This window comes from Equus przewalskii, chromosome 12 (assembly GCF_037783145.1).
Source record: "Equus przewalskii isolate Varuska chromosome 12, EquPr2, whole genome shotgun sequence".
Classification (NCBI taxonomy): Eukaryota; Metazoa; Chordata; class Mammalia; order Perissodactyla; family Equidae; genus Equus; species Equus przewalskii.
Genome location: NC_091842.1, coordinates 35,285,529 through 35,310,746, shown reverse-complemented (window position 1 = coordinate 35,310,746; position 25,218 = coordinate 35,285,529). Strand labels below are relative to the sequence as shown.

At 50.3% G+C, this 25,218-nt stretch overlaps 1 protein-coding gene across 2 annotated transcripts in view; it reads left to right on the top strand.

The window, feature by feature from the left end:
• The window catches only part of ABAT (4-aminobutyrate aminotransferase), an 89,794-nt gene that overhangs the window by 47,895 nt on the left and 16,681 nt on the right, over nucleotides 1-25,218 (top strand). For both annotated transcript variants that reach the window (XM_070566819.1, XM_008541517.2), the window contains exons 2-9: nucleotides 1,542-1,656; nucleotides 8,129-8,226; nucleotides 10,211-10,240; nucleotides 11,903-12,020; nucleotides 15,474-15,523; nucleotides 22,996-23,076; nucleotides 23,738-23,830; nucleotides 24,314-24,376. In XM_070566819.1, the coding sequence (XP_070422920.1) occupies nucleotides 1,587-1,656; nucleotides 8,129-8,226; nucleotides 10,211-10,240; nucleotides 11,903-12,020; nucleotides 15,474-15,523; nucleotides 22,996-23,076; nucleotides 23,738-23,830; nucleotides 24,314-24,376 (603 nt within the window). In that variant the 5' untranslated portion in view covers nucleotides 1,542-1,586. The remainder of the gene's footprint in view (nucleotides 1-1,541; nucleotides 1,657-8,128; nucleotides 8,227-10,210; nucleotides 10,241-11,902; nucleotides 12,021-15,473; nucleotides 15,524-22,995; nucleotides 23,077-23,737; nucleotides 23,831-24,313; nucleotides 24,377-25,218) is intronic.

Sequence of the window (25,218 nt, the reverse complement as noted above, 5' to 3'; positions counted from 1 at the left end):
GAATAGTGCTGCAACGTACATGGGTTAAATTACATCACTTCTGGGCCTCAGTTTCCTTGTCTGTAAAATGGGGATAATCCTACCTACCCTGTTGTGAGTGTTCTGGAAAGTGCCAGTACAGCGTCTAGCACATAAAGGGGCCTTGATAAATCATGTTCCTAGCACCCTCTACTTTTCCTAAAAAGCACTTCCCCAGCCGTAATTATGCACTTGTTTGTGCCCTTGTGTGTCTCGTTGTCTTGTGTCCCTCACAAGGATGTCAGCTCCACACCTAGCTCATTCACCCTTGTATGTACGTCCGGCCCAAGAAACAGTGCCTGGTGCAAAGTCAGTGCGTGATGGAATATACATTGCAGAATGAACGAATGGACATCTATGGATCGTTTGGGCTCAGTACTGTGTACTAATGAAGTTTTCTGACTCTGGGGTCAGAGAGATCTGAATTCTGTTTTCAGATCCACCACTTAGCCTCTCTGTGCGTCAGTTTCCTCATCTGTAAAAAGGGGACCACATAGAGTTGTTGTGGGCGTTAACAATAATAAATATCAAACGTTGTGTGTGTAGACTGATCAGCACCGTGTGCAGCACACGGAGAGGACTCAGAAAACAGGGTCCACAGGTAGGAGCGAGAAGCGGTTGCATCGTTGTTCTAAGATACAGCACAACACCACTGAAAACACACATGCCAAATGATGAAGCAGGCACTTAGCAAGAAGACCCACAAACAGCAAGGCGCACAGAGAGCACGTTTGACTGGTGGCCTGGGGAGGCGGGGAGGGGTGTGGGGCGAGGTGGGAAAAGGAAATAAACGATGTGGGGGGTGGCACTGCTCCAGGCCCGGATGCGAAAGGCAGCAGCAGAGTGAGGCCAGGATTTGGGGGCAGGACTTAGGAGGAGTCTGGAGAGAATCCGCACACCTGTGAGGCGGGAGCCGGGAGCCCTGACTCCCGGGGCTGTGTAGGGTAACCATCCGGTTTGCTGGGGCCCTTCTGGTTTGGAAACATAAAGTCCCACATCTCAGGAACCCCCTCAGTGTCGAGTGAACTCGGGACGGTTGGTCATGCTGGAGGTGCACACCCCCCAAAATGGGCCGCCTGACTCTCCGCCGGTCCCAGGATCCCCAGACAGCCCGACGACCAATATTCCACGTGGGAACAGGGCAGAGGGAGCTCCCAGCTTCCCACATCGAGAGTCACCGTGATGTTTGATGTTCCCCCTGTCTGAAGGCTTGCTCCCTTGTCCGGGTGGATGACGTGCTGAGCTTGTCATCTCGCTTACCGGGGGATCTCGAGTCAACTCTGTCCCCCCTCTCTGTTTTTCCGTCTGGAAAATGGGCATCATAATCCTCCCTGGGTGTGGTCAAGGTCCAATGAAAATGCACGGGACCGGGCTTTGGCTTAAAGTGGATATCCAACATGGAAGCAGGGCATCTGATGTCAGAAGAACCTTCTCCACTGTGTGGGGAAGTGGTGGGGCTGGGGTACGTGGCCGGCAGGGCGGTGGTCTTTGCTGGCCTAACTCTGGTTTCTGGTTTCTTTCAGGGAGGTAGCGTGTGAAGGGGGTCTCTGTTCCTGAAGGAGGGGATCATGGCCTCCATGTTGCTCACCCGGCGGCTGGCCTGCAGCTTCCAGCACAACTACCGCCTACTTGTGCCCGGTAAGCCCTGGTCCTGATGGAAGCCACAATCAAGACTGAGGATTCTGGGCTGGAAGAGTCCTTGGGGATAAAAGGACTGGCCAGCCAGCGCTTCTGGGGCTGTCCCATTATCCCCCATAAAACTGTCCCCATTACCACCCCTCGCAGCTCCCTTGTCTGTCGTATGCTCTTGTCCCTGGTGGACAGCTCTGCAGCGTCTAGACAGCTGATCCATCCTGGAGCCACTCTCTTTGCACAGAGGTGGTGGCCCCAGCAGACAGAAGGGCCCAGGCCGCCCCGACAGGGACCATCTGGGGAAAACACATAGCCGGGCTTGCTGCCAGGAAACACGAAAGCTACAAATGTCTCAGTAATTGACGCAAAGTCCACTGTGTTCAAGGGCACTGGACAGGAGGCAGCGTCCCAGGAATGTCCCACCCCCCTCCGCCCTCTCTCCACCTCTCTCTCCTTTCCTACACCCAAATGGCCGCCAGCACTGGCTCACTCGGCCACCGCCGTCTCTCGGGTGCCTCCGTTTCCCTCTGCCCCACTGAGTGCAGGCAGCTTAGCCAAGCGAGCATCCTGGGGGCGTGACCTTGTGAGACCTCCCTCCCCGTAGTCCCACCAGCAAGGCACGAGTGAATCCTATTTTACAGATGAGAAAACCCAGGCTCAGAGAAGCGAGGTCACTTGGCCAAGGTCACACAGCCACTTGAATCCAAGTGTGTCTGGCCCCAAACAAGGGAGTTACCAGCCCTCCTCCATATGCCTCCTGCGGCTCTGGGAGAAGGAGACACAAACGGGAGCCTCCTTTGGATGCCCTGCCCCTCCGGTCTGTCCCCAGGCTCTCAGAGCCCCACACATGTGGTCACAGTGTCCTCTTGTTGTTGTTGGTCCTGCCTGCCTTCTGATGGCCATGTTCATGGTTTGTATGTTGAATGTGGTGTTTGTGTCCCGGGTGGGATAAAAAGCAGGAGTGTTTGCTCCTCTCCCAGGAGTATGAGCAGCTTTTATTTTAAAAATAGACATCTTATTTTGGAATATTGTTGATGTACAGAGAAGTTGCAAAGGTGGTCCTGAGAGATCCCCTGTGCTCCTCGCCCGGCTGCCCTGTTTCACGTCTTCCATCACCAGACGCTCTTGTCGAAACTCAGAAACTGGCCTGGTCCTGGACAGGCTGTTAACCAAACTCCAGATTTCTGTTTGCATTTCACCTGTCTTCCCCTTAATGCCTCTTTCTGTCCCAGCGTCCAGACTGCATTATTCGTCACATCTCCCCGGTCTCCTCCCGTCTGTGACAGTTGCTCAGTCTTTCCTTGTTGTTCTTGACCTTGATAACCACAAGGAGTTACTAGTAGCTTTTGAGGTTGTGCTTTGTTTTATTTAATTATAAGAGACGCCTATTAGTGCTCACCCATAATTATGTTAAGAATCAACAGAAACCAGAACGGCACAGGTATGGCATATGCCAAGCTGTTGGCGTGGAAAATTCATTCATTCCATGACTAACAGTGTTGATCACCTGCTCAGCGCTGCACTCGGTGCCGAGGACACATCAGTGGAAAGGGAACGTGGCCCCTGGCCCCCCCGCATGGCCAGGTGGCACACGCAGATCCACTTTTGAAGGTCATTCTCAAGGACATCCAGGACTTCCCAGGGAGACAAGGAGGAAAGAGCAGTGGATTAAGACTCAAGGCTGGGCTACTGGCTTTGCCACTTGTTAACCACGCGAGCCGAAGCAATGGGCAGAGCCTCCCCACCCCTCAGCTTTGTCGTCAGGAAAGTGGGGGTGACAACAGTGTCCTCGCTGCTCCACCTGTCTCCTGTATCAGAAGAAATGGTCCATGGGAGAGCGCTTCACTGACATTCACAATAAGGTGGAGAGTGTCCTAACAGAAACGGAGGCACAATGCAAAAAAAACGGAAATGGCTAAATCAGAGTTACTCGGCTGTGCGTTGTCTTGGTCGGAGTTGAATCCTTTTTTGGCACTCTTCTGCCAGATTTAGAAAACCATAAGATTTTTTCTTTTCTTTTGGCCTACCAATTTGGCATATCTAGTATGATAGGTAGATAGGTGATAAATAGATTCTTTTTTTTTTTTTTTGAGGAAGATTAGCCCTGAGCTAACATCTGCTTCCAATCTTCCTCTTTTTGCTGAGGAAGACTGGCCCTGAGCTAATATCCGGGCCCATCTTCCCCTACTTTATATGTGGGACGCCTCCCACAGCATGGCTTTTGCCAAGCGGTGCCGTGTCCACACCTGGGATCCAAACCGGCGAACCCCAGGCTGCCGAGAAGCGGAACGTGTGAACTTTACTGCTGCGCCACCGGGCCGGCTCCAGATTCTTTTTTTAATAGTAAAATACAGTGTTGGCAAAGATGCAGGAAGATTTGCGCTCTCATACACCGCTGATGGGCTGGTCACCACCAGGGAATGGTTTTGAAATGATAGAAATAATCTCTTTTAATCCGTTTTGTCCTCACCACAACACCATAAGATAGAGGAAACAGACTTAGAGAAATTAAGTAACTTGCCCAGAGTCTGGCAGTTAGCAAGTGGCCGAACCAAGCTCTGAATCAAGCCAGTGTGGCCCCAGGACCCACACCCTTAACCTCTGTATTGTTATTTGTTGCCACATAACAAACATCCCCAGACTTAGCAGGTTAAAATAACACCATCTCACAGTCTCTGTGGATTAGGAGTCTGGGGGCGGCTTGGCTGGACCCTCTGGCTGTAGGTGTCTCCTGAGGCTGCCGCTGAGCTGTCAGTCGGGGCTGTGGTGTCATCTGGAGGCTCGCCGTGGGAGCTGGGAATCCGCTTCCAAGCTCACTCACAGGGCTGAGGCTGGATTCAGTGCCATGTGGACCTCTTCACGGAGCAGCTCACAACACGGGAGTGGCTTCCTCGCAGTGAAGGAGAGCAGGAGGGTGCCCGAGCCGGAAGGCACAGGCCGCTCCCGCACCCGCCGTGCTTATGCGGAGTCTGCACCCACTGGACCACGGTGAAGCCGTTAACCGTGATGCTAGGTCATGACCTGAGGCCGTGTTCCCAGCGGCGTTGCTTCATGCCCGCCCCCGAAAGTTTGTAAACACATATTGGCAAATAAAGCACAGAGAGTGGAGACTAGACGGCAACGTGGTTATCTCAGGGTGTGAAAGTACACGTATTTATTTCCCCATTACTGCTGAGTGATATTTTCCTCGATGCTCGTGTTATCAAAAAATAAATGGGGTGGAAGTTTGAGGGGATGATAAGATTTTTTTAAAGGAAAAACAGAGCAAACAACTCCAGTTGAACTTGACCTTGACTTTGACCGGCTCACATAAGGAACCCTTGATGTTTGGGGAAAATGACATTCATTTATTACTCTCTGTATAAAGATCAAGAGGATGTTAAAAAGGTTCGATGACTGTTTTTATGGTTTGGAGTTAAAAACTGACTGTGGATTGGCGTGGCCCCTGAGGGTGGTGAGCATCATTAGCCGACGCAGGGGGCCCGGCTGCGTTTACCCACAGTGCTGGGTCTCGTGTGTCACACCCCCCCCTTCTGGGCCTTCTGTTTTATTCATGAATGAAAACGCTGGGTCATTCAATATTAATTCAAAGTTTTTTTGCTTCCTTGTGCTACAGATAGTAATTTGCCTCTGTGGGAAGTGAGTTGTTTTCCTGCAAATGTTTCATTTCAAAGACCGGCATTCGATGAGATGAAAGGTATCATCAGATACTTTCATGGTGTCTAGGAAAGGAGAGGTCAGACAGACAAATTAGACAAATTTCCAGCTTCGTCGCTTACCAGCTGTGTGACCTTGGGCAAGTTGATTGACCTTTCTGAGCTTCAGCGTCTTCTTCTGCAACACAGGAATAATAATAACCTTTACCTCCTAGAGGGTTGTGAGGCTTAAAGGAGGTAATCCATGTCAAGCACTCAGGATAACACCTGGTACATTCACACATTCACCATAAGTGCATGATAAATGGATCTGCTCGTGTGACTTGTAAGAGAGCCCAGCTCCAGCGCCCCCGGCCGTCTGCGTCCCATCCGCGTATTCCCACTTTCCAATTCCCGAGAGATCTGATGGCTACGAGGCGACGTCAGGGCATTTTCTGGAGAAAGGAGGGAAGGACTTGCATGTCTTCAAGTGAGGACAGCTCTGCTCATTTTGAGTTTTTCACTTCCCTCTTTGCTGGAAGGAAAGAAAGATCAGCACCGGTTGAGAGCTATCTTTACCCAAATACGTGTCCCACTTCTACATGCGTCTAGTCGGAGTCAGTCTTGACCCAGTAGCCCTGAGTTCTGGCCAAAGATGACATCAACAGTTTAGTATAAAAAAAGTCACCAGTATGTCCTCATGACCCTGAACTCTCCGATAATGGAATAAACTCTTTTTATTTTAGGATCCGACAGAAGACGATAAAAGCTGGTTTCTTCATCCCTTAAAATAAGGATAGTGTTGGATTTTTAACTGGGCTTTATGTTCAAAGGGCTACACTTTATTACAGAATTAATTCAGAATCCTTCCTTGATGTCCAAAGCAGTCATGGCAAATTAAGAATAAGTTTAAGTGTTTTCTAATGTCGTGGTTTTGTCTGTGTGTGTGTGAGAGACAGAGAGACGGAGAGAGACATCCTGGCACATTTCTTCCCTCTCTGAGTTTTAGTCTCCCCTCCCGTGTAACAGGCACAATAACTACCCCACAGGTTGTGTAAGAATGAAATGAGATCACATGTATGATTGATAGGAAGTGTTTAGCGAGTCCCTAGTTTGATGCAATTATGGCAACCCAGGTCAGAGAAACTAACATTTCCCAACCACCAAACGGGTGCCAAGAAGATAAAAGATGAACAGGGACCCGAAAGGGATTTCTGGGGGCTCCTGGGGGTAAATCCTCACACGCTGCTCTTGGATTCACCAAGCTGTCTTTCCCTCAGTGATCAAGGAGACTCGGGGCTGCCACTTCCCTTTTTTTTTTTGAGGAAGATTAGCCCAGAGCTAACATCTGCTGCCAATCCTCCTCTTTTTGCTGAGGAAGACTGGCCCTGAGCTAACATCCAGGCCCATCTTCCTCTACTTTATATGTGGGACGCCTACCACAGCATGGCGTGCCAAGCGGTGCCATGTCTGCACCCAGGATCCAAACCAGTGAACCCCAGGCCGCCGAATCAGAACATGCAAACTTAACCGCTGCACCACCGGGCCCGGCCCTGTGACTTCCATTTATGTCTCAGGAATACGCTGAGCTGAAAAGCCGTGTGGGGTCAGCCTGGGACACCCTCTCTATGTATATTACTCTATGTATGTTACTAAGCAAAAAAGGTGAAATGGGTCTCAAGAAAATGACTTATAACCAAAACTTCTTTTCTTTTTGAACAAAAAGCATCCATAAATGGGGGCCACTTGAATTTAGACATTTGATTGTTCCCTCCTGGGTGATTTTTGATTGTCACAAATAGGGGCTAACTCAGGGGGAAGTGCTACCGGCATCTCGTGGGTGAGGCCAGGAATGCAGTTAAACATCCTGCAGTGCACAGGACGGCCCTGCACGACAAAGAATTATCCAGCCCACAGTGTCGGCAGTGCCAGGGCTGGGAAGCTCTGGTCTATGCATACATTTAGATATAGATTAAATTTTTACAAAACTTGGATAATTTTTATAATCTGACCTTTCACATGTTAATACCATGGGCATCTTTCCCTGTCCATAAATATTCAAAATGTCAACCTCAGTGCTATTAATGGGTACGTAATATTCCATCATCCGTGAAATGGTCGAATATGTCATATTCTGTTTAACTGCCCTCCATCCTGGTACATTTAGGTTGCTTTCTTTTTGTTGTTGTTAGAGCCAGTACTATTATGAATCTTTTTGTTATTCTTGTTGTTTTGGGGTTTTTTTTAGGAAGATTAGCCCTGAGCTAACATCTGCTGCCAATCCCCCTCCTTTTTGCTGAGGAAGACTGGCCCTGAGCTAACATCCATGCCCATCTTCCTCTGCTTTCTATGTGGGACACCTACCACAGCATGGTGTGCCAAGCGGTGCCATGTCCGCCACCGGGATCTGAACTGGCTAACCCCAGACCGCCAAAGTGGAATGTGCAAACTTAACCACTGCGCCACCAGGCCGGCCCCCTGTTATGAATCTTTTTGACCTACGTCTTTGTGCACTGGTCCCACTATTTTCATAGAACGAATCCTAAGAAATGAGATTGCTCAGTTGAAAGGAATGGGAAGCCGCATCCGCTTGTCCTCACGCCAGCAGGACGTGAGCGTGCCTGTTTGCCAGCAACTTCACTGACACTGGGCTTTCCAATTTTTACATCTGCGGTGTTCTTGTGGTTCCCGGGTCTGGCCAGATCCAGTGTTCAGGGCGGTCTGGCTGGGATGGGGTTGAGGTCCTGGCGCTGCCTCTGTTAGGGCCCTTGGGTGTTGGTTCAGGCAGGATTCTCGTTATATCTGCTGTCATCAGGGGTTCTCATCATCTTTGTTTACCACAGGACCCAGACACATCAGCCAAGCCGCAGCCAAAGTCGACGTTGAATTTGATTATGACGGGCCTCTGATGAAGACGGAAGTCCCAGGGCCTAGGTCTCGGGTGAGTGGAGCACACCTGAGTGGGATGTTTTGGAAAACAGCAGAAGGGGTCCATGAGGCAAGAACACAGCTAAGCTTAGGGACCTGTATTCTTAGCTGCTTTCAGAGAGTTGAGCCCTAGACGTCCAGGACGTTGAACCAGGCCACTCTGCATAAGAAGTCTAAGAAGGCTCCCCAGAGGAGATGTACCAGTTATCCAATGCCACAGTAATGCTGCGTAACAATCACAAGACCTCAGTAGTGTACAGATTGCTCATGCATCTAGGGTTAACCAGGGCCTGGGCAGGCGGCTCTGCTGGGCTCATCTTCATGCCTGGGGGCTGGCTGGCTGTTGGTTGATCTAGGCTCGGTTTGTCTTGGTCACTGCAGTGACTTTGCTCTGCTCCGTGTGTCTCTCATCCTCCAGTAAGCTGGGCTGGGCTCATTCTCATGGCGATGGCCGAGGAGAGCATGCAGGGGTCTCTGGAGGCGTAGGGTCTGCACTGGCCCACCGGCTCTTTCACCTCATTCTGTTGGCTTGCTGTGAGCCCAGGGTCAAGGGCTGGGGCAGAACATCCCAGCAACAGTGGAAGAACGTGGCAATGCTATATGGCTCAGGGCATGGATAGGAAATGCCCTTGAACTTGATCTTGAAAGATAAAAGGGAGGAATTTGCCAAAGGAATGCATTGTCTTCTAGGAAAGTACTTGTGGACAGTCCATGGCATATGAGAGACTTTGGGTAGCTCTGAGCCCCTGGAGTAGATGTTAGTGTGTGAGATGGAAGAGATGCAAAATGAGTCTGATGAGGGAGGTTGAGACTTCTCCTCAAAGAACATGCTGCAAAACCTGCATATCACACATTCTGGAAGGCTGACTTACCTGGATTCTGTGTTGTGATGTGCAATACTGTTTCTAATGTTTGCATCTAAAAAAATAACAGTGTCAACCTCTTTAATACAGATTTACTTTTTTCTCGCATATTTTGTAGATTTTATCCAGTGTCATTTTTTTACCATGAAACCATACCCCTGTTTTCTTTTCTTTCTTTCTTTCTTTTTTTTTTGGTGAAGAAGATTGAGCTAACATTATTGCCAGTGTTCCTCTTTTTTTTTTCAGTCTTCCCAAAGCCACAGTACATGGTGGCATATCCTAGTTGTACGTTCTTCTATGTGGGATGCAACCACAGCATGGCTTGATGAGCGGTGTGTAGGTCCGCACCCAGATTCCGAACCAGCAAACACTGGGCCGCTGAAGCAGAGTGCGCACCTAACCACGATAGCACCGGGCCGGCCCCCATACCCCAGTTGTCACTGCAACTACTTGATAGATCCAGAAACCTTTGTACTGATGTAATTAACTGTAGTTATTTGGGACAGTGTATTGCTAACACAAGGAGACACTTTTTTCATGCATATTTCTCTTGAGGAGGGGTGGATTTTTGATTGAATAGTAGTAAAATACTTGGAATAATTTTTCATATTCTTATCATTAATATTATTTCTATTTTTTATGCAGAAATATATAATTTTATGACACGAATTGCTAATGTTTATTTTATGTCAAATTATTTTTAGAGATGAAATCTCTGTAATGGTAAAGCAGCTAGCTTATGTTTCCCAGTTTCTACATAGAATTGCATGAATAGTTTATGGAGCTTTTGGATTATAAGTACAAATGGTTCTTTGATATGCAAATTAATAAATGCCTTGAGCTTAGGTGTTTTCATTAAATATTTTAGTTTATTTTATTGCTCTCTCCCAAGTGTTTAAATGTCCAGTCCGTCTGTTGTAGTTAGTGGTGGTTTAGCTGGCAGGATTTATTTCCTGCCAACTATTTATATTAAGCAAATTTTAAATGTTTATAATATTGTTGACTAAATAGCTGATTACTAAGTTATTGGCATGACGGGGGAGAGCCCCAAGACTGGGGAAGACATGAACGATTTTAAGCTACTTTGGCAAGAGTGTGTCTTTGCTATAATGCTTTTGTTCTTCTTACCTGCAGGAGTTAATGAAACAGCTGAATATAATTCAGGTAAGTGGGGCTGGGGTAACCTTTCTTCCATTGCTTCTCTGTCACAGTTCCCCTGAGGGACGCAGACGCTAACTCTGGGCTGGCTCTTTTTTTAAAAAAAATGCCACTGACTTTCGTTCCAAACCTTTTTTTTTTTTCCCCAATTTCCCTTGTGATTTCTTCTTTGACTCGTTGACTATTTATGTGTTGTTTTCGCTTCCACGATTTTGTGAGCTTCCCAAATTTCTCTCTGTTACTGATTTCTGGTTTCATTGTTTTGAGGTTGGAAATCACGTTTTATGTGGTTTCAGCCCTTTTCCGTTGATTGAGCCCTCCTCCTGCCTAGCACGTGATCCATCCTGGAAAATGTTCCGCAGGCTCTTGAGAAGAAAGCGCGCTCTACTGTTGCTAGGGGCGTGTCCACAGGTGTTTATGAGATGCGTTGGTCTAGGTGTCGTTCGAGTCTCTTTCCTTGTTCATCTTCTGTTCGTCCTGGCTGTTCGTCCATTGTTGAAAGCCAGGTGTCAAGAGTCTCCGATTATCGTCATAGAACCATTTTCCCTTCAATTCTGTCGGTTTTCGCTTCATCTCTTTTGGGGCTGTGTTGTCAGCTGCTTCTATGTTTATAATTGTCATATCCTCTTGGTACACTGACCCTTTCATCATCATCAAACTGCTCCCTTTACCTCTGGGAACATTTTTTTTCTTTTGTTTTACGGTCAAGTTTGTCTCATTTTAGCAGAAACCATGCCAGCTTCCTCGTGATTGCTGAGAATCATATCTTTTTCCATCCTTTTCCTTTCAACCTGTTCATATTCTCGAATCTAAAGTATGTCGTGTGTAGACCACGTATAGTTGAATCTTTCTGTCCAGTCTGACAGTTTCTGATTTTTCACTGGATCGTTTAATCCATCCACAGTTAATGTTATTATTGGTATGTTGTATTTATCATTTTGTTCCTCCCTTCCTCCTTTACTATTATTATTTTTTGCATTAAGTGAATATCTTCTAGTGTAACGTTTTTGTTTCTTTCATAATAACTATATACTTTTTATAAATTTGTGTTTATTTTTATTTTATTTTATTTATTTATTTTTTTTGGTGAGGAAGATTGGCCTGGAGTTAACATCTATGCCAACCTTCCTCTTTTTGTTTGAGGTAACATCTATGCCCATCTTCCTCTATTTTGTATGTGGGATCCCGCCACAGCATGGCTTGATAAGCGGTGCATAGGTCAGTACCCGGGATCCGAACCTGCGAACCCCAGGCTGCCAAAGCAGAACACACAAACTTGACAGCTATGGCACAGAGCCGGCCCTACATAATTACTTTATACTTTTTGGTTTTCTTAGTGGTTGCTCTAAGACTTACCACATACATCTTAACTTATGAGAATCTTCTTCAGATTTATATTGCAACCTTTGTTGTTGGCATATATATAAAACACACAGAGAAAAATGCATAAAATATAAATTCACAGCTTCATGAACTATTACAAAGCAAATCGGCCATGTAAGTACCCCCAGGACAAGATATACGACGTTGCCAGGACTTACATATACCCTCCATGTGTCCACAGAACAGGCAGGTCCTGATTTGCTTCATTAATTCCACCTTAATCCTGAAAGACTGAGGATCCAGGGGGTTGCAGGTGAGCCTGACTCAGTCTCTTCTTTCCCCAAGAATGCAGAGGCCGTGCATTTTTTCTGCAATTATGAAGAGAGCCGAGGCAATTACCTGGTCGATGTGGATGGCAACCGGATGCTGGATCTTTATTCCCAGATCTCCTCCGTCCCCATAGGTAAGAGCTGGGAACTCGGTCCTCGCTGTCCCCTCTCTCTCTTAGCTGTGGCTGTCCAGACTGGATGCTCCTTCCAGCAGGCACATCCCTGTGTGTTGCCATTCATGTCCCTAAAGGGCAGAGAAAAGGAACAAGTAATTCGTAGAGGGTGTGTTACTAGGGACTTCACCTGTCTTCTCTCATTTACTCCTCCCCAAAACCCCACAAGGTAAAGTGTTCGTATCCCCATTTTTCAGATAGATAAGCAAAGCTTGGAGGGCTTAAACAGCTTGCAGAGGAAGCAGAGCTAGGGTGCAAACCCAGGTCTGTGTGACCACAGTGTCCCGAGTCAGCTGGCTCAGGTTGGGTTTCCTGGAAGAAGAGCCTGAGGCAAGGATTCTGTGCAAGGAGTTTATTGAGGGAGAGCTCTCAGGAGAAAGGGGAGGGAGGGAAACAGCATAGACGCGAAGAAGGATGAGCTCCCAGCCAGAGACCAGCCTGATCCCATGGGGGGCCCTGGAGCATGACTTGCACCCCAGATTTCATCCCAGACTGAGGCAGAGGCTGGCCTTTTTGTGCCCTCTGCCCATCAGTCATTGCCTGTGAGCTGTCAGAGGGAAGGATGTATGTCATCTCTTGGGCAAAGGGGCTTCCGCTCACCAAGGACAATTTTCCAGAGAAGGAGGCAACGGGGGCCACATGCAGCAGCTGGGAGAGGAGTGGCCTGCCTGGTGGGACACCAGCAGCGTCTGGTCTCCAGGCTCACCTCCAGGCCACACGGAGCATGACTCGCTGCTATTGGCGGGCACGGCGGGCGACAGACAGACAGGGCTGGTTTGGACATGCAGGTCGCTGCTGTTTGTGGTTTGGCTGGTTGATGTTCTTCAGATGGATTCCCTGCTGTGTTCTCGGGTCTGTAGGCTGAGCGTCTGATGAAGCCTGGCCCTTTGTGGACGACACTGGAGAGCCCTCCACTCCCCATCAGCAGCTCCATCCGCCCCCGCCCCCGGCAGCCTTGGGCCTTTCCCCCGAGACCCCAAATTCGGTCTCCACCCCTCCTCTGCTTTCCCCAAACCCAGTCCCTCAAACCTATTTCTTTCCCATTAAGATGCAGTCAGACAGTAAGCAGGTGACTCATTCTTTTGGGGAACTCCATCCTTTAGAGATGCCTTGGCCTCTGAAGGCGTTTTGGAGTCTAAGATTTACAAACCCCTGTCTCCATCTTGTGTTGGAGTGAAAGCGATCGGATCTTGAGTTACCCTGAGTCCGAATCCCGGCCCCACCGTATATTAGCCATGGCACTCTTCCCAGTTAACTCCTACATCCCCCACCCCAGCTCCAGGGCCCCTCATTCCCGTCCCCAGCCAGCCAGCAGCGTGCATGTGGGGTGGGGGATCAGGCCGGCTGCAGTTGTTAAAAAACTAGAAGTTCTAAAAGTTCTCTCTCTGGCCAGCTTTTCTCCCGTATCTTCAATCTTTGAGACGATTTTTTTTAATTAGAAATTATTGAGAGTTGACGGTATGCCTGGCATGTTGCTCTGCCTGTTATCCCGTTGAATCCCCGTAACATCGGGTCTTTTAACATCACCTCCAGTTTACCCATGGGGACCAGCTTCCGGAAGTTACAGGGTTTGCCCAGCATGTCCAGGGAGCCCAAGGATTTGAACCCATGACTCTGCCTCCCAAGCTGCCTTCTGTGATAGCAGCCTCCCAGGGGCCGCCCCTGCCCTGCCTCGCAGTGTGGGGATCCCACAGCATCAAAAGGCCGGGCGTAGGACTTCCCCGATCAGAGGGACAAGCTCTGCTTCCATCCTTCCTCCTGAAGCCAACCAGACAAGCTGCATCTGTGGCTTAATAAGCCTTCCCTGGAACCCGCTTATCTACTGAGGCAGAAGAGTCGCAAACACCCAGGCAGCGTGATAAAGACCCAGAGCTGAAAGGCCTCTGGCCAAAAAACTGTTGGAAAAAACCCACAGAGCGCTCCTTCCTTGAGTAAAGAGCGCGTTCCAGCCCTGGGCCCAGCAGCCTTGGAGCGGGGTGTGGAGGGGTGGGGGAAGAACGTCAACAGCACTCCCCCTCTGGTCCACGACCACCATCCCCCCAACATCCGTGCTCCCCGCTGCAGGCAGAGTGAAACCACAAGGCTTTTCAAGTCTGTTCATTCTTTCTGATCCATCGAGGAGGACATCTCCCCAGTAGTGCTGGGTCTAACCCCTGTCTCAACTTGCTCATCTCTTCTTCTGGAGGCTTGGGCGGGCCTCTTAGGGTAGTGACGTAAAGTCTCCTTCCAAAGTAAATTTATTTAAATTGAAAAGTGAACCGGTTTTAAAAAAATAAATATGTTAGATGCGTGATAAAAATTGTGATACTTGAAGACCAAGAGATTTTCCCCCAAAGTCTGCTTCCTGCTCCGAGATTCAGCCATTAGTCTTTTGTCATCTCCCACAGTTTTGAGTTCTTGCCTGTGTCGCTGAGTCTCCATCTTATTCATTCATTCAGCTAGTATCTATTGAGCTGACCACTTGGCCACTGCCTTTGAGGGTCTCGCAGTGTGGTCTCCTGGCTTCTGTGCCTCCTACAACCTTGTCCTTCCTGTGGGACTTGTGGCCGGGATTAGGGATAATGAGCAAAAATCCCCTCGCATAGTAGATGTTCAATAAGTGGAAGTAAAGGCTTTGACCCCGGGACATTCTGACTCCAGTTGTTTGCACTACTGTCGGGCTCCACCCCCCCTTTACAGTAAAAGCTTCCATTCATTGAGCATCTGCTCTGTGCAGGGGACTTCCTGGGCGTTACTGCTAATCGTCGCCGCAGCTGATCGGCTTTTGCGGGACTCTAGGTTGTTGTCAAGCCGGGAGATGTTGGAGGGTCTTGATTAAGAAACATGTACGTCGGTCTTTATGCACATGTGCAGGGGAAATTCATACAAGGGCAGTTGCTAAATCAAAGGGTATCTTGAGCCTTATCGTGGAAGGTCGGGCCCAGTCTGGACAGTAAAGTTGGCAGGATTCTGGGAATAAGCAAATGTGTGAAGAATCGGACGTGCTGGCCGCAGGCTGCAACAGTCACTCACTCAGTCCTTGAGCGAACCCTTAGTGCGATTTGACTCACCCAGCGGGCACCGGGGGAGAAGGCGAGGACCACGTTTGCAGTTCTGCTGCCAGCCCTGGTCTTGCCTTAACCTTGCATTCACCTCCCCTTATGCTGCTCTAGTCCAGTGGGTCTCAAACCTAAAGGAGCATCAAAATCACCCAGAGAGCTTGTTGAAGATTTCTGGGCAGCACCCTGAGCGATTCTGAGCCTGCGGGGTCTGCGTGGGCCAAGGAACGGGCCTCTGTGTCCGCAAAGAATAAAAAGACCCCTTCGCGTGTGAAGAGAGTTGCAGGGTTGGAAAGAGGGCAGGGCAGGCGATGGGGGAGGGGCACAGGGACCCCAAGATGCGATGCTATCTCTAACCATGCCCCCCTCCCCTCAGGTTACAACCACCCTGCCCTCATGAAACTCGTCCAACAGCCTCGGAACGCGGTGAGTCCGGGTAATGCAGAGTAAAGCCCAGACGTGTTCGTGCAGATTCAGAGGATGCCTGGGGTGGCCTTTGGAAACAGTCTATTCATTCATCCATTCATTCATTCATTCATCCCATAAATATTTATGGAGCGCATACTATGCACTAGGCACTTGGAATGCCTTGGTGAGCAGAAACACAGCACCCTGCTCCCATGGAGTCAGTCAATTAGCCACACATGTAAGCAGAGATTTGCCACCATATTAAGTTCTATGTAGGGAGGCGAGTGGTGCTGTGCGGGCGTAAAATAATGATGGCAATAATAACAGTTAACATTGATTAAGAGTGTAATACGCATAGACACTGTGTCCAGCACTTCACAGCTCTAATATTGACACATCTATGAGGCAGATGCTGTTTTATTCCCATTTTATAGATGGGGAAACTGAGGCACAGAGAGGTCAAATATTTGTCCAAGGCCACACAGCCAGAGGAGGTTCTGGGAATAAAACCCAGGGGAGCTGGGCTATTCAGGGATGGAGGGGCTGGAGTCAGGGCACTGTTCCCAGGGAAGTGACGTTTGAGCTGAGATCTGAAGGGGGAGAAGGTGCTAACAGGTGACGAGCCAGCGAAGAGTGGTCCCGGCAGGGAGAAGGGAGTGAGAGGAGACCTGCTGTGGCGAGCTTGAGGAACAAAAGAGGACTGCGTGGCCGGAGCAGGGGGACCCGGGAGGGATCCGAGTAGGCCTGGAGTGGCAGGCAGGGGCCAGGCGACACGCAGCGTCCCACCCTCGGCACTGTCGGCATTTGGAGCCCGATGACCCTCTGTTGTGGGGCCGTCCCGTGCGTGGGGGGATGTTTGATAGCATCCCTGGCCTCCACCCAGGAGATGCCAGTGGCACCCTCCCCAGTTATGACAACAATGAAAATGTCTGCAGACACTGCCAAACGCCCCCCTGGGGGTGAGTTGCCCCAGTCGGGAACCCCCGTGTGCCCTCAACACACCTGTTCGGTGTGGTCTGTATGTGCATGATGTGGGATATATGGCCCATTTAGATGGCTGAGCTTTCTACATCACAAGCGTAAGATGCTCCCCCCAACCCCGCTATTGGGAACACATAAGTTACAACTGGTCCCCACAGCATGCCCCCCGCCCGTTACTGCTCCCCAGACCAGGTTGGGTGGGCTGCTCCCCTTACCGCCAGCAGCAAAGATGCGTTTCCTCCAGTCTTTGTCGCCACGTAAATGGAATCATGCAGTGTGTGCTCTTTGTCATGTCTGGCTTAGTTCCCTCAGAATCCGTCTGCGTGATTTATCCTTGCTGTGTAGAGCCGCAGACCAGCGTATTCTCGTGGCTTTAGAGCGTTCCGCTGTGTGAAGATGCTGCGATTAATTTACCCCTTCTACTGTTGATGGGCGTTTTGGTCATTTCCTACAAAGATGGCTGCTGTGAACGCTCCAACGCGTTTCTCGTGTTGGATCCACTGCGAGGCGTGGAGCTGCTGGCCGCAGTGCGCGCACGCGGTCCGCTTCGGCAGACCCTGCCAGGCACTTTCGGAGTGGCCATGGGACCCCCCACTGCCTTCAGCGGTGTGTGAGCGTTCCCGTGGCTCCACGTCCTCACCAACACCGAGTGTCATTGGGGGGCTTGCATTTTACTCAGAGAGCAACACACTCGTCTGCACGTGACAAGGCGTGTGATTCCCGAAGAGAAATCTGAGAAAAGCCGGCGAGGAAGGACAGCCCAACCCCATTAGAGACTGACTCCCGGCCTTAAACTTTCTTCCCTTTTAACGGGTAGAGTTGAAGATAATAGGAAATAACCACATTTCCCTCCTTAGAATGGCTGTGCCCTGCTGGAAGGGGCTTGGAGCCGTTCCTGGCCTCGATCCGTTGACAAGTTCAGGGGCTGCTGCGGGGGGATCCGCCAGCCTTCCTGAAATGTCTAGCGAGGCTGTCTGTGGCCTGAGGCTCCGCGGGCGTGTTTACATTCAAAGCCTGGCTTTGTTTCGAAACGTTGTGCGGATCCCAGATGCCTCGGCAGTTGGTGCTGAAAAAAATGTGTCAACAAACATGTCACACACATTTGCAGTGTCAGCTGTCTCCGGAGGCTGAACCATCCCCCCAAAACACGTGATTTGGAGGGCTGGGGAGTCTGATTGGCAGGATGCCCCGCCCCCACCTGTCTCTGCCAGGAGCCTGGAAGCCTCACTCCATCCTTCCTTTCCCCCACCCCTCCCCCTTACCTCTCACCTTTCACCTCTTGCCCAGTCAGGGACCAGTCCTACCTCTACAGCTTCCACTTGGATTTTTCCCCAACAGCCCCTCTCCATCAGCCCCCTCCCACCCCACCTCCAGACTTCAAACCATCCTCCAAAATGCAGAGTGCGTGGTCCCCGTTCTGGATACCCACTGCCTTCAGGATGCTTCCCAAACGCCTCTGCTTCAAATGTGAGCCGGCCCCTGCTTCTTCAGCCTTATTTCTTGACATTTGTTCATCCCCCAATGATTGCTTCAATCTCTACTTTGTCCTGGGCCCTGTTCTCAGTTCTGGGACTCGGTGGTGAGATCCCAGGCTGGATCGCAGTCCGTGCTGACATGGTCCTGCAGAGCTCTGGGTTTGGGGCAGGGTGAGGGGAGCACCCTGGCACAGTCTTAGAGAAGTGGCAGCTGATGGCCATAAGCTCCGCAGGGCGCGCCTGGGGCATGAGGCCAGAGGAGCATCGCTTGACGTCTTGAGTCTTCCAGGTTCTTGGCCGGAGATGCGCTCCAGTGGTGGGTGCGGTATTTTCGCTGTCTGGGGCAGCTTCCTGCCAGGTCATTGAAGTCCTGAGAAGGGGCCCATCAACTCTTTTGTACCCTAACCATGTCACCCTTAAGCGCCAACATAATTATATCATGTGGCTGCAAAAAATGAAGCCATGTCCCCTGGATCCAATATCTGGGTTCCGTTTACAATTTCTTATGTCGTCAGGGCCACCTCATTACGTTGCCCACGGTTGGACGTTGCACGTGCACAGTCACATGGCAATGAATGATGAGCGCAGATGATATCCGTGGCCCCTGGGATGGACGTAGGGCAACTGGCCTGGTCAGGGATGACACATACCATCCCTGTGACCTCCAGACCTTCCCCCCGTGTGACTGTCCTTCTAGACTGAGCTCCTGCCTCGTCTTATGCCATGTGGTCTCACCAGCTCCTCACGAGCACCCAGGGAGGGGCCCCATTTTGGCAGATGAGGACTCTGAGGCCAGAGAGGTTAAGTGACTTGCCCCTGGGAGGTTAAGTGATTGCACAGTCACTTAAACCAAAGCCCGTTCTCTTCACGCTGCGCTTGAGGGCTGCTGAGTCTGACGGCAAGGATTCTCGAGACCTGTCCTCGTTTGATTCTGCTCCTCAATGTCCCAGATATCTTCTGTCCTTAATGTCATGCTTTGCTGAACAAGAACACCACCCCTACGTCTTCCCTGGGCCCAGACAGACCGTCAAGCTGCCAGCCAGCCCGGTCGTCCGCTGTGTGAGCTGCTTCCCCCGAATCCGATGATGGCCATTCGCCTCCACCCTGATCTCATGATGGGCTTGATTTCTTAGGAGCCCCACTAACAGCTCTGAGCCAAGAGGAAATGCCCCTCAGGGACCCCTACAGGCCAGCCCAGGTCTCCTGGCTGTGCCAGGCAAACTCGTATCCAGCATTACCATGTTCAGGTGGCGGCTGCCTGTGGGGTCTGGCAGAGGATGGAACCTGAAGTCAGCAGACCTGAGTTTGAGTCGTGGTTCTGCTCCTTCCTGTCTGTGTGACTTGGGGCAGGTTGCTTGACCTCTCTGGTCCTCAGTTTCCCCATCTCTGTAATCAGGAGAGTCAGCTTCCCCCGCTACTTATCCTAGACCCAGTCGGGTGGTCACAAAGCAGAAAAAACAACAGACATGTGAACCTGCCGCAATGTCTGGTGGTCCAAGATGAATTCCACAGCCACCAGGAGGCTGAGTCCTGGGGCCTCCCTGTCCTTGGGTTTCCTCCTATCCGATGATGCCACTATTTGGGTTTGCGTTGATGTTATTACGCTGATTATGTCCAAGAGAGGGAGAGCCCAAGACGACCCTAATCCTGGGCTCACTACAATCCTCCGTCTTTTCTCTAACTAAGCATTTTTGCTTTGGATGAGGTTCAGATTTATAGACAAGTTGTAAAGACAGTTTCCGTCTGCCTCTCAGCCCAGTCACCCCAGCGCCGACACTCACCTCTCCACGGCACCCTCGTCAAAACTGAGACTCACGTTGCTACGTTACGTACCACAGACTATTCAGATTTCCCCAGTGTCCCACCCACGTCCACTTTTCTTTCCAGGACCCCATCCAGGATGCCACCGTGCACGTAGCACAATCCCTTTTTGTTATCCAAATCCACTTCCCGGTGAGCTCGCCGTTTATCCATTGTACAGAACCCCTGGGCCTTTTCCCGCTTCCTGCCTGGGGCCTCAGGGCCAGGACGGCTCTGCTCATTCCGTCTCCATTTCCATTTGTGTCTTTTCTATAAGCGTGGACACGTGTCCTTATGCATCTGTCAAAACCCGTGGAACGTACAACACCGAGAGTGAACCGTGGTGTAAAATTGGAACGTTTTTCATCACCATTGTACCAGCCACATAACAGCATCTTGAGTTAGTGTCTTAGCTTACTTAACCTAATGTTGGCATTTAGAGTGTTGCTCCTTTTTGTTGTTATAAACAAGGCTACACAAGTAACTGAATGCATAGCCTTTCTCCACGTTTGAAATCGTTTCTTTAGAGGAAGTCTGGAAATAGCCAGATCAGAGTATAAAATATCATCAGGCTCCTAACAAACAGCAACACCCCACGTGGGTGAAACCTGCGGTGGTCGGCGCCCTTCCAGAATCGAAAGTTATCCCTGTTCTTCGCTTTAAGGAAAGTATTTGAGGACAAGCCTGTGGGGAGGTTGGGAGCGTAGGCCCTGCATGTGTCTCCAACCCCATCACGTGGGCGGCTAACAGCCGTGCCTGTGTTTTGAAAGCCAGCAAGGCGCAGGCTGGTCTTCTTCAAGAACTCAGCCACCTGAGTGTGGGCCTGTCCCTCGGCCAAAGGCTGTCTTAAGAGAATTTTGGCCAGCATTTTAAAATGGGGCCATCTCACATTAAAATCTGCGTTTCCCTTTCTTTTGAAATTTGGAGGCGTTGGCTCCCTTGGCCGCAGTCACAGGGCCGGCCTGACCCACCTGGGACAAGTGAGTTCCTCTCAGTGCCCGCCACCGTTTCCCGGGAAGCAGAAGCGAGCGTCTGCTTAGCCTCAGACGCTGGTGGTGGTGTCCTTGCAGAGGGAAACACTTCTCTGGACCCCCAACTATCAAAATTAGAGGAAAAAAAAAATCAACATAGACAAGTAATTTTTCTAACATTGCTTTTCTCGTACTCAGCCCATTCTATTTAACCAGCTCCCTCATCAGTTTGTCCCGCTACACCCTGTTACATTTTTTTCCCTCCCCAAAGCCCCCCAGTACATGGTTGTTAAGTCCTAGTTGTAAGTCCTTCTAGGTCTTCCATGTGAGCCACCACCACAGCATGGCTACTGACAGACGGGTGGTGTGGGTCCAGGACTGGGAAGCGAACCTGGGCCGCCAAAGCTGTGAGAGCGCCAAACCTTAACCGCCAGGCCATCAGGGCTGCGCTACACACTGTTCTCTTCGGAAATTCCAGAGCTGCTGCTGCTTCTTAACGACTTTTTCCCCCCATGTTTTTGAAAAATTAAAGTATAATTTACGTGTGGTAAAACCCATCCTTTATAGTATATAGTTCTTTGAACTTCGACAAAAGCATTGTCATATAGTCGCTGTCAACATCCAGACACATTTGTACATCCGTGTTCATGGCAGCGTTATTCACAATAGCCGAAAGGGGGAAGCAGCCCAGGTGTCCATCGACAGATGAATGGATAAAGAAAATGTGGCATAGCCATACAGTGGAATGGTATTCAGCTTTAAAGGAAAGAAAGTCTGCTGTATGCTGTAACATAGATGAACCTGGAGGGCATTGTGCTAAATGAAATAAGCCAGTCACAAAAGGACAGATACTGTTTCATTCCGCTTGTACAAGGCACCTAGAGTCGTCAAATTCATAGAGATGGGAAGATGGTGGTTGCCAGGAACTGTGGGGAGAGAGAAAGGAGAGTTACTGTTTAACGGGTACAATGTTTCCGTTTTGCAAGATGAAAAAGTCCTGGAGATGGACGGTGCTGATGGTTGTGCAACAATGTGAATGTACTTAACACAACTGAACTGTGCATCTGAAATGGTTAAGATGGCAAATTTTATGTTACTCCTTTTTTACCGCAATTAAAACCAACCCAGACCCAAACAGTTCATGACCCCAGACATTCCCCGAGCCCATTTGTAGTCAATCCCACCCCAGCCCCTGGCAACCATGAGCTGTTTTCTGTCCCTATAGTTTTGCCTTTTCCAGAACGTCCTATAAATGGAGCCACCCAGGGTGTGACCCTTCGATTCTGGCTTCTTCTCTCAGCATCGTGACTCTGAGGTTCTTCCATCTTCTTCCATGTTATTGTGTGCATCGGCAGATTATTCCTTTTTATTGCTGAGTAGTATTCCATGGTGTGCATGTCCCACGGTTTATTTACCCTTCCCCCAGTGGAAGGGCATTGGGGTTGTTTCCACTTTTTGGCAACTAAAAATAAAAGCCCCTGTAAACATGCGCGTGCATTCACCTGTGTGTGGACACGCGTTCACTTCACCTAGGTAAGTACCTGGAAGTGGGTTGCTGGGTTGTGTAGGGTGTGTGTATGTTTAACATTATAGGAAACTCCCAAACTGTTTTCCAAAGTGGCTGCACCATGTTGCATTCCCACCAGCCGTGACTGAGAGTTCTAATTGCTCTCCATCCTCCCCAATACTTGTTATTACCCATTTTTTGTTTTTTAGCCATTCCGACAGGTTTTTTTAGATTTTTCAAATTTTTCCTTTTTCTCTCGAAAGCCCCCCAACGCATAGTTGTATATTGTTAGTTGTGGGTCCTTCTAGTTGTGGCATGTGGGATGCCGCCCCAGCATGGCCCAATGAGCGGCACCACGTCGGTGCCCGGGATCCAAACCAGCGAAACCCTGGGCCGCCGCAGCGGAGCGCACGAACTTAACCACTCAGCCACGGGCTGGCCCCCTGACAGGTTTTTTTAAATTTCAGATTCAGGGGAAGTTGTAAAAAAAATATTACAAAGAGGACCCCTGTATCCTTCAACCACTTGCCCCCCGTGGTAGCATCGTGTATAACTACAGCGCCATAGCACAACCAAGAAATGGGCACTTTTTTAAAAAGCCCAGAGCGATCCTGGTGGCCGTGTCTCAAAGTGCACGAGGAGCTGTCCTATCCACACCGGCCTGTGTGAACGCGTCCACTGTGAAAAGCTTCCCTGGTGGGCAGGGGGCTGGGGCAGGCCCAAGGGGTCACCGTGTGTCTCCCGGCCTTTCTGCAGAGCGTGTTCATCAACAGACCTGCCCTCGGAATCCTGCCCCCCGAGAACTTTGTGGAGAAGCTTCGCGAGTCCTTGCTCTCGGTGAGTTTCGGGGGACTCCCTGCCGTGGTTGGGGCCCCTCCATGGTCCAGCCCCGCAGAGCGGCTGTCTGATCTCTTGGAGGCGGTACCAGCAGGGGACGGGGTGGACTGAGATGCCTAATGATTAAGAAAGGGGTATCTCTACTTCGATCCGGCTCTCTGTGCGGTTTCTTTCATAAAGAGTGTTTTTACTTTTCCTTTTGCGGAAAAGAAGGGATTTCTTGTATGCAGAAAGAAGGGAGCTCGGGAGAAATTGTTTGTCCCATGACAGGAGTTTTGCAGACTTTCATGAATCCTCCCTGACATTTTGGTGTTAGTTATTACGATTAAGGTCATTTGGAACCTCAGCTTCCCACCTGTCAAATGTGGGTGTCTCAGGGGTGGTGGTTTCATCAAGAGGGACAGACTGGGCTTTTCTTCGCCCTTTTATCCTCTGCCGTCCAGCCCCAGGGCTTTCCAGGGCTTCTCCTCTGCCCCAAACAGCCCGAGTCCACTCTCCCAGTCCAGCTGCTTCCGGGACGTCCCAGCTTCCCTCCTCCCCCCCCCCCCCCACCCCGCAGCCTTCAAGGGGCAGCGTGTGGCCCCTGCAAAGCCACAGCTCCTGCTCGGGGACGTGGGGAGTCCAGACGGAGCTGGGCCCACAGCTGTCTCCTTCTCTGCAGGTGGCTCCCAAAGGGATGTCCCAGCTCATCACCATGGCCTGCGGCTCCTGCTCCAACGAAAACGCCTTCAAGACCATCTTCATGTGGTACCGGGTGAGGTTGGGGCGTGAGTGCACACACGCGTGCACACACACACACACACACACACATGCCGAGGCTCCCCAGCGCCCAGCCACACACTCCTTGTCCACCTGTTCATCCCAACTGGCCAGAGACCATGGTCGAAGTCCCGGGAGCCACTGCCTGGACGGGGCCTTCCAAACATCCCAGTGGGGTATGGTGCAGAGGGCGGAGGCTTTGTAATTATTCCGTTTTACCTGGCATGACATGTACCATGTCAGCAGATCTCCATTGTTGCTAATGGAATAGTAACACACCTTATATTCATCTATTGATTTCATAGCAAGGACGTTAACCATCTTGTGCTTCAGTACAGAAGTGTAGTGACCAACGTATAAGACCAGCTCTTGAGAATGACTCCCTAGTTGTCAGGACTCAGTATGGGTTGAGTGGAAAGTTGAAGCCCCCTCCTGCCCCAGAGGGTCTCTGAGATTTTGTTCTCTTCTGTTTGGTCAGAGTAAAGAAAGGGGTCAAGCCGGTTTCTCCAAAGAGGAGCTGGAGACGTGCATGATCAACCAGGTGAGTGCAGGGCCCTCCGCCTGGTCCCTGGGGGGCTGCCGCGGCCCCCAGGCTGACGCTGGTTGACGGACACTGTTCTTCTCAAATAGGAAGCTGTCATAGTTGGCCATAACAAAATCCCATGGACTGGGCAGCTTAAACAACAGATGTATGTTTTCTCCCGGTTCTGGAGGCGAGAAGTCCAAGATCAAGGTGCTGGCTGACTGGTTCTCCGGGGCGGGCTCTCTTCCTGACTTGCAGACGGCCGCCTTCTCGCTGTGTCCTCCCACGTCAGGGAGAGAGCCAGCAAGCTCTCTTGTGTCTCTTTTTTTAAAGGACACCAACTCCATCTGGGGCCTCCCCTCATGACCTCATCCAACCCCCTTTACTCTCCAAGACCCCGGGTTCAATACCGTCACATTCGTGGTTAGGGCCTTGACATACGGATTTGGGGGGATGCAAACATTTGGTCCATAACAAGGGGTCCCCAAGCATTCTGACCCCCAGTCTGTTCCCTTGGTATCAAGGCCAAGAGGAGCTCTTCTTGACTGGTGCTCATCAGTTTCCCAGGACAGCTTCCTGAATTTGACCCACCCAAGGAGGCCTTTAATGTATTCTCTAGAAAAATCCAAAATGTCAACACAAATGTTATGTGCAGGAGTGTTCACCCTGTTGGTGCTTACAGTGACGATAGCCAGAAAAGACTGGAAACCACCAATCCATCCAGTAACAGGGAAAGGGGAATTAAGGGTCGGGGTTCCAGATGGAACCAGAAGTGCCCAGAGTTCCCAGAGGTGCCAAGGAGGCCACTGTTGGGGACAGCGGTGGTACAGCCGCAGGGAAGGCCAAGAGAGTGGAGGCCA